The 8,136-nt window shown below is 46.6% G+C and overlaps 1 protein-coding gene across 1 annotated transcript; it reads right to left on the bottom strand.

Annotated features, from left to right (window-relative positions):
- Positions 1-1,487: 1,487 nt before the first annotated feature.
- Positions 1,488-4,828, bottom strand: LOC311121283 (reticulon-4 receptor-like 2). Its single transcript, XM_084195789.1, has 4 exons — positions 4,697-4,828; positions 3,183-3,409; positions 2,665-2,898; positions 1,488-2,360 (listed from the first exon to the last, which is right to left on the bottom strand). Exons 1-4 carry the CDS (start codon positions 4,752-4,754, stop codon positions 1,491-1,493), a joined length of 1,389 nt encoding a protein of 462 aa, XP_084051915.1. The 5' UTR covers positions 4,755-4,828; the 3' UTR covers positions 1,488-1,490.
- Between the last annotated feature and the right edge of the window lie 3,308 nt (positions 4,829-8,136).

Genomic DNA, 8,136 nt, shown 5'->3' on the forward strand with positions numbered 1-8,136 from the left:
CCTCTCTCTATGTCCTCTAGCTTCTCTACCTCTCTCTCTGTCCTCTAGCTTCTCTACCTCTCTCTCTGTCCTCTAGCTTCTCTACCTCTCTCTCTGTCCTCTAGCTTCTCTACCTCTCTCTCTGTCCTCTAGCTTCTCTACCTCTCTCTCTGTCCTCTAGCTTCTCTACCTCTCTCTGTCCTCTAGCTTCTCTACCTCTCTCTCTGTCCTCTAGCTTCTCTACCTCTCTCTCTGTCCTCTAGCTTCTCTACCTCTCTCTGTCCTCTAGCTTCTCTACCTCTCTCTCTGTCCTCTAGCTTCTCTACCTCTCTCTCTGTCCTCTAGCTTCTCTACCTCTCTCTCTGTCCTCTAGCTTCTCTACCTCTCTCTCTGTCCTCTAGCTTCTCTACCTCTCTCTGTCCTCTAGCTTCTCTACCTCTCTCTCTGTCCTCTAGCTTCTCTACCTCTCTCTCTGTCCTCTAGCTTCGCTACCTCTCTCTCTGTCCTCTAGCTTCTCTACCTCTCTCTCTGTCCTCTAGCTTCTCTACCTCTCTCTCTGTCCTCTAGCTTCTCTACCTCTCTCTCTGTCCTCTAGCTTCTTCCTTTGGTAACTCACCACTCTCTCTGTCTCTCTGTCTCTCTACCTTTACGTATCTCTCTACATATCCTCTCTCTATCTTTACATATCTCTCTACATATCCTCTCTCTCTGTCTCTACCTTTACATATCTCTCTACATATCTTCTCTCACCTTCTCGTATGCTGGTGACTGCCTCTCTTTCATTCTTTCATCCCTTCTTTCTCTCTCTCCTTAGCTATTTTTCTGTAAACAATCCATTATAAAGTAGGCATCGTGGTAGACAACAAATAAGACGGATATCCCAACTGCTCTGCACCCTCAAGTACACCAACCTATTTACAGTATAACTGTCAGAGTTAGTACAACAGTAGTGGCAGGAATGTAGTAACTGTCATAACTGTAATCATAGCACTCGTAGTAGCAGAAGCAGTCGTAATAGTAGAAATAGTAGTAGTAGTAACATGTATATAATAGTCGTAGCACTTGTAGTTCTAATATTCCTCAAAGTGACAACAGTTACAGCATTCGCAACAGTAAGTAGCGCTGGTATTAGCTGTAGAGCGTTACAGGTGTCCGCTGACCCCCGATTGCAGGCGTCGTCACGGCAACCAACACACCAGACAGGCGAGGTGCACCTGTTCTAGTAACAGCCTTGGTTGTCTACTGTACTGTACTGTATTATACTATGTACAATATTGTACTGTGTACTGTCAGCCATTGTTGTTTAGCCCTGCATTAAGTTAGAAGTAACAATCTAACCACACCCCCCCTTTGTATCCCTGCTGTCCTGTACTACTGATAGAGATAGACATTATCCAGTAGGACATCAGAGGGTTAACTAGGGAGGTACAGAGTCTTTAACAAGGGGTTCCCCCATGCCCTGAGAGGGGCCGGGCGAAGAGAGGAATGGGGGAGGGTACTTAAAGTCTGATTCAGCCAAATATGAGGTGTAGATTGATGGAGACGGCGAGTAGCGAGAGGGCGAGGAGGAGTGAGAGAGAGGGGGATGAGGTGGAGGAGGAGTTGGGAGGGAGGCCATCGAAGTCGGGCGGACACTCGAGCTCGAAGCATCGCAGCGTGGTGCCGGCGTCCTCGTTCCCGTAGTTCGCCCAGTACTCCTCGGCGTCGAGTTTGGGTAGCGCTGCCTCTTCCTCGCCGAGCTCGTACTTGACATTGGTGGAGGTCACGATGGGTTGGTTGTTCTTTCCTTGGGGGAACGGGAAGGCCTTGATGGTCTCGGAGCTCTTCTCGAACACTGCCTTGGTCTGAGACTGGGGCTTGTGCTTGGAGAACCACCATCTTGTCTTGGTGCTGAAGGTCCTCGTGGTGGAGCCGGCCAGGGTGCCGGGGTCGGGGAGAGGGCAGAGGGCGAAGTCCATCTCACGGAGGAAGCGGAGGTCCATCCCGCGGCGGGGGGAAGGGGAGGCACACAACAGCTCGGACGATGAGACGCGGGCACCACGGAACCACTCCCACAGGGGGAGGGCCTCGCAGCCACAGGACCAGGGGTTCCCATTGAGACGGAGGAACTCGATGCCCTGGGTGTCACGAAGTGCCTGCCCGGGGAGCTCAGCCAATGAGTTGTTGAACAGGAAGAGCATGGTGAGGCGTCCGAGGTCGCGGAACGCCCGGCGGTTAACCTGGCGCACACGGTTGTCGTGGAGAAGAAGGCGGTCCAGGTTGACCAGGCCACGGAACACGTTCTCGGACAGAGTGCGGATACGGTTACCATGCAGGAAGAGCTGGCTCAGGTTGATGAGGTCAGAGAAGAGGTCATCCTGGAGGAAGTGGAGCTGGTTCTCCTACAAGGAGGAAACAGGAAGAGGAAGTGGTCAGGTGGGGTCAGGTGATAATGGGCTACATCTCAGTAGTGGTGAGGTGATAAACATTACACCTTCCACTGAAAGGGCATCTCATAACTATCACTGATGCAGCATGATTTGTATCATGATACAACATGATGTAATTGTGATTGTGATGATATAAAATGATGTAATTTTCACAGTCCTATGAGAATTCCCTGTAGTGTGTGTGTATGTGTGTGCGTGTGTATACATGTGTCCCTGTGCGTGCCTGTGTGCGTTAATATATCTGTACTGCCCCTACCTGCAGGTAGAGGAACTGCAGGCTGTAGAGCTTGTGGAACAGGTCATGGGGCAGGGCGGTAAGCTTGCAGCGGTGCATGTGGAGACTCTGGAGTTTCTCCAGGCCCCTGAAGGCACCTCCTTCCAGCCTGCGCAAGTGAGAGTTGTCTCCCAGGTCCAGCTCCTCTAGGTCTCTCAGCTCACTGAAGGAGCCAGCCTCAATCCACGTGATGTTGTTGGAGAACAGCCACAGGACCTATAGGGGAGAGGGAGGGAGGGGAGGAGGGAGAGTGTGAATATCAATATGTATTCTAGGGTCAGGTATTATTCCATGGTAATATTGGAGGTAAGGCAATGCACTCAAACTCAAAAAGAAAAAAATGATTGAGAGCAAAGAGAGAGAGAGAGAGAGAGAGAGAGAGAGAGAGAGAGAGAGAGAGAGAGAGAGAGAGAGAGAAGAGAGAGAGAAAGAGAGAGAGAGAGAGAGAGAGATCAAAAGAAGCACACACCATGTCTCATTTAAACACTCTAGTCTCTTACCTGAGTCCCGAAGCCGAAAGAGCCGACTCTGAGCTCCGTGATTCGGTTGTTCTGTAGGAACACGCGCTGCGAGTCGTAGGGCACGCCCACGGGCACGGAGGTGAAGTTCTGCGCCTGGCAGCTCACGGTCATGGGAGTCGGGTAGCACACGCACAGATGCGGGCACGCCGCCGACGGACCGGGCTTGCCTAGGACCAGCCACACCACCAGCCACAGGGAGAGGCCGCCTGGGAGAGAGAGGAAAGCGGGGAGAAGTGAGTCTAGATGCGGGGTCGGGAAGGCGAAGCTAGCGGGAGCTGTCTGGTAGATGTGGTTCTGAAACTGTTTGCTGGCGGCCCGGATGGCAAACTGCTGCTGGAAATGTTGCAGTTGAATCTCAATACAGCTGATCACAGTCAAAACTCAGATCACAATCAAAGCGTTGCTTATGTACCAAATCAATACATTTCTTTTTTGGATGCAGCAATAGCTTTTTCTCCCTAACATCAGTTTAAATTGTCAGGTTTGAATGCGGAGAAATGACGAAAAGTTAGCTGGAGCTGTCCAGTAACAAGGTTGCTAAAACTGTTGACGCAGACACTCAATTGCCGCAATAAACCACATTGCTACCTTCAGTTGATGCTAAATACTTAATGTAAAGCCTTTGTCTAATCTGAATACCTCAAATGTATCATTTTGAGATTGTTGGAAATATTCGCAAAATATCATCATATTGATGGAATGAGATTGCAATTTGAATACTGATTAAATAATTAACTCTCAATTTAGACAATATAAAGCTCAGTTAATTCTTAATCAGTAAAGATTACAGCATCAAGAGCTCATATGATGACAGAGATGACGTATGATCACTTTAGAAGGCGTGATTGAGTAACCAAGTCTGTGCGTAAAACTGCATTTCTCTCTTTGCCTGCGTAAGACATTACGCACAGCAGAATCTCAAAGTAAACCCAAGCAAATCGTATCTAAAACTTTTAAAAACATATGACAAGTCTAAGTTAAGTTCCATATCTTACACTGGCGATATCTATCTATTGAATAGTTGCAAAGTAGGCCTACATCATAAAGTAAAATCAAAGTACAATCATAACAAAATTGCAAGTGTAAAATGTCCCATACTAAATCTATTTTACAAACGTATTGGAATTACAATCCATGTTCATAGACAAAATAAGCTATTACTGTCTCTAACATGGCTGCAAAGCACACATTTTGTTTTGATATTATCTGTGAATCATGCATTCCATTGCTAACTGGGTGAATGATTCCCAAACTATCAAATAAGATACTTTCTCAAAATCATAGTAGCCTAACTAATGCACAACGCCTCTTACACTATTACATCATCAGACAAGTAGAATATAACGGGAAACCGTTAGAAAAGTGGTAGAAATAGGTCAAGTGGAGGAATGAGTCTCAAAACTATCAAGTAAGATACTTTCCAAAAGTCATAGTAACTAATGCACAACAGTATACACCAATAGATGGTGGTAAGAAAAGCCGTATAAACTTACTTTTGCAGTTGCGCATGAATGAGCATCGTCTGCTCCGAGCGGTTGTAGGGGTGTCCATTTCAAACCAAAGCCGAAAGCGAGTTAGCCTGAGAGGGTGAAATACTGCCTGCTATCTCCGCTGACTGGTGCTCTGGACGATTGGTTCCCGAGTCGGAGCGACTGAGAGAGTACCGAATGTTGGGTCCCGGTGTCCCATTTATACTCGAGAATCCCGTTAGCGCCTACGGTTGTGGGCACCACGGAATCTCCTACGTCACGGCCAGGTCATGATCGAAGGGGGGGGGGGGGGGGGGAATTGAGGGAAGAAGAAAAAAACGGAAAGAGGAGGGCCGTGCACCGTGCGTCGGACATCGGGCGGGTGGGTGACGAGAGGATTCTTGGAGAGAGCGCGCGCGCAACCGCAGATAGCCTAGACAGCGCTCCAAGATAGAGAAGGAGGAGATTCAGACAGACTCACGCGGAAGGGAGGGATGATGTGAGTGAGTGAGAGGAAGGGAGGGAGGTATGGAGGCACGGTGCCCGGTAATGACTGCGCTTTGTGGAGGAGCGGAGGACGGGTAGAGAGAGCAGCACGAGGTTCGCATCCTGGCTCGCGATCAGAAGCAGCTATGGTCTGTTTCCGGGCGGCACCGGCACGCCTCAGAGAGAGGGGTAATAGAGAGATGAATGGATATGGAGAGAAGAGAAGGAAGAGAGAGGAAAGGAGATCAGTGGAAAGGGGGGGGGGCATTTACATACTGCCAAAGGGAGGTTGTCACACAGACATTTATGAATTAATAATTCTACTTCGCCTATTAGGGGAGTGGAGACCTAGTAAATAAAACCCACGGGACAAGGGCGCACAGCACACTCAACTGGCTAAAGTTGGCTAGCTTGATAGCTAGTTACTTCCAGACACAAATGAGAGAACACCTCACTCTGACCATTTTACTGGTTAGGCTGTTTACATGTTATCTTTCTTGAAATATTCTTTTTTTTTTGGCCTCCGTTTCCTGACACCGGTCATATTCAGCAGGTTTTGCACGTTTGTAAATTCATCAGTTGTTCTACACTCTGGCACACTTAGACGAGAGTGCTGTGAAATCGGAGTAGATAGCCAGAGTGAATTTGCGACCGCAAGAGATATGCTAACTGGATAACAGTCGTTCAAGTTCAGCATAGCTAGCTAACTAACAAAGCGATTCACATTTCTTGCTAGCTAAACAAATGACACATGCATCTCTAGCTGGGAAAAAGTCAGTCACTAGCTATCTAGCTAATGTTAGGCTCCGTGTTTTTAGCTTGCTATATAAATAGCTACGCTAGCTTTTTAGCCACGTTATGACTGACTTGTGATCATTGCCCTTGCTAGTTTGATTGTATTGACATTTCCAGCCTTAGTTACATTTGTCAGTTTTTGTCCAGAATATTGAGTCATTGAAACTGAAACAGTGCAGCAAACAATGTACCAGGCAGGCCAGCTGTGATTTACAACCTGTTAGCAATATGGTCCTCTGTAGCTCAGCTGGTAGAGCACGGCGCTTGTAACGCCAAGGTAGTGGGTTCGATCCCCGGGACCACCCATACACAAAAAAAATGTATGCACGCATGACTGTAAGTCGCTTTGGATAAAAGCGTCTGCTAAATGGCATATTATATTATATTATTATATTTATATTTTTTGGACTACCAAGAAATGTATTGGTCAATTACAGTGGGGGAAAAAAGTATTTAGTCAGCCACCAATTGTGCAAGTTCTCCCACTTAAAAAGATGAGAGAGGCCTGTGATTTTCATCATAGGTACACGTCAACTATGACAGACAAAATGAGAAAAAATAATCCAGAAAATCACATTGTAGGATTTTTAATGAATTTATTTGCAAATGATGGTGGAAAATAAGTATTTGGTCAATAACAAAAGTTTCTCAATACTTTGTTATATACCCTTTGTTGGCAAAGACACAGGTCAAACGTTTTCTGTAAGTCTTCACAAGGTTTTCACACACTGTTGCTGGTTTTTTGGCCCATTCCTCCATGCAGATCTCCTCTAGAGCAGTGATGTTTTGGGGCTGTCACTGGGCAACACAGACTTTCAACTCCCTCCAAAGATGTTCTATGGGGTTGAGATCTGGAGACTGGCTAGGCCACTCCAGGACCTTGAAATGATTCTTACGAAGCCACTCCTTCGTTGCCCGGGCGGTGTGTTTGGGATCATTGTCATGCTGAAAGACCCAGCCACGTTTCATCTTCAATGCCCTTGCTGATGGAAGGAGGTTTTCACTCAAAATCTCACGATACATGGCCCCATTCATTCTTTCCTTTACACGGATCAGTCGTCCTGGTCTCTTTGCAGAAAAACAGCCCCAAAGCATGATGTTTCCACCCCCATGCTTCACAGTAGGTATGGTGTTCTTTGGATGCAACTCAGCATTCTTTGTCCTCCAAACACGACGAGTTGAGTTTTTACCAAAAAGTTATATTTTGGTTTCATCTGACCATATGACATTCTCCCAATCCTCTTCTGGATCATCCAAATGCACTCTAGCAAACTTCAGACGGGCCTGGACATGTACTGGCTTAAGCAGGGGGACACGTCTTGCACTGCAGGATTTGAGTCCCTGGCGGCGTAGTGTGTTACTGATGGTAGGCTTTGTTACTTTGGTCCCAGCTCTCTGCAGGTCATCCACTAGGTCCCCCCGTGTGGTTCAGGGATTTTTGCTCACCGTTCTTGTGATCATTTTGACCCCACGGGGTGAGATCTTGCGTGGAGCCCCAGATCAAGGGAGATTATCAGTGGTCTTGTATGTCTTCCATTTCCTAATAATTGCTCCCACAGTTGATTTCTTCAAACCAAGCTGCTTACCTATTGCAGATTCAGTCTTCCCAGCCTGGTGCAGGTCTACAATTTTGTTTCTGGTGTCCTTTGACAGCTCTTTGGTCTTGGCCATAGTGGAGTTTGGAGTGTGACTGTTTGAGGTTGTGGACAGGTGTCTTTTATACTGATAACAAGTTCAAACAGGTGCCATTAATACAGGTAACGAGTGGAGGACAGAGGAGCCTCTTAAAGAAGTTGTTACAGGTCTGTGAGAGCCAGAAATCTTGCTTGTTTGTAGGTGACCAAATACTTATTTTCCACCATAATTAGCAAATAAATTCATTAAAAATCCTACAATGTGATTTTCTGGAAATTTTTTCCTCAATTTGTCTGTCATAGTTGACGTGTACCTATGATGAAAATTACAGGCCTCTCTCATCTTTTTAAGTGGGAGAACTTGCACAATTGGTGGCTGACTAAATACTTTTTTTTCCCCACTGTATATGAATCATGCATTGAACTGTATCCATCTATTGTGCCAACAATGCCTTTGTGTACCTCATGGAATGCTTAGTCAAATAGAACCAATTTCTAAAACTTCTCATAAAGTTGGTTTTGAAACATGAACTGGGAATTTGGTATTTT

This window comes from Coregonus lavaretus, assembly GCF_964263955.1.
Source record: "Coregonus lavaretus genome assembly, contig: HAP1_SCAFFOLD_544, whole genome shotgun sequence".
NCBI lineage: Eukaryota > Metazoa > Chordata > Actinopteri > Salmoniformes > Salmonidae > Coregonus > Coregonus lavaretus.

What these genes read in the sequence shown, in the direction of transcription:
- LOC311121283 (XM_084195789.1), bottom strand. Translation starts at nt 4,754, where the DNA reads ATGGACACCCCTACAACCGCTCGGAGCAGACGATGCTCATTCATGCGC. An exon ending in CTTTCGGCTTCGGGACTCAG is followed by an intron (nt 2,899 to 3,182) that starts GTAAGAGACTAG and finishes TCTCCCCTATAG; the next exon opens with GTCCTGTGGCTGTTCTCCAA. An exon ending in TGCAGTTCCTCTACCTGCAG is followed by an intron (nt 2,361 to 2,664) that starts GTAGGGGCAGTA and finishes TCCTCCTTGTAG; the next exon opens with GAGAACCAGCTCCACTTCCT.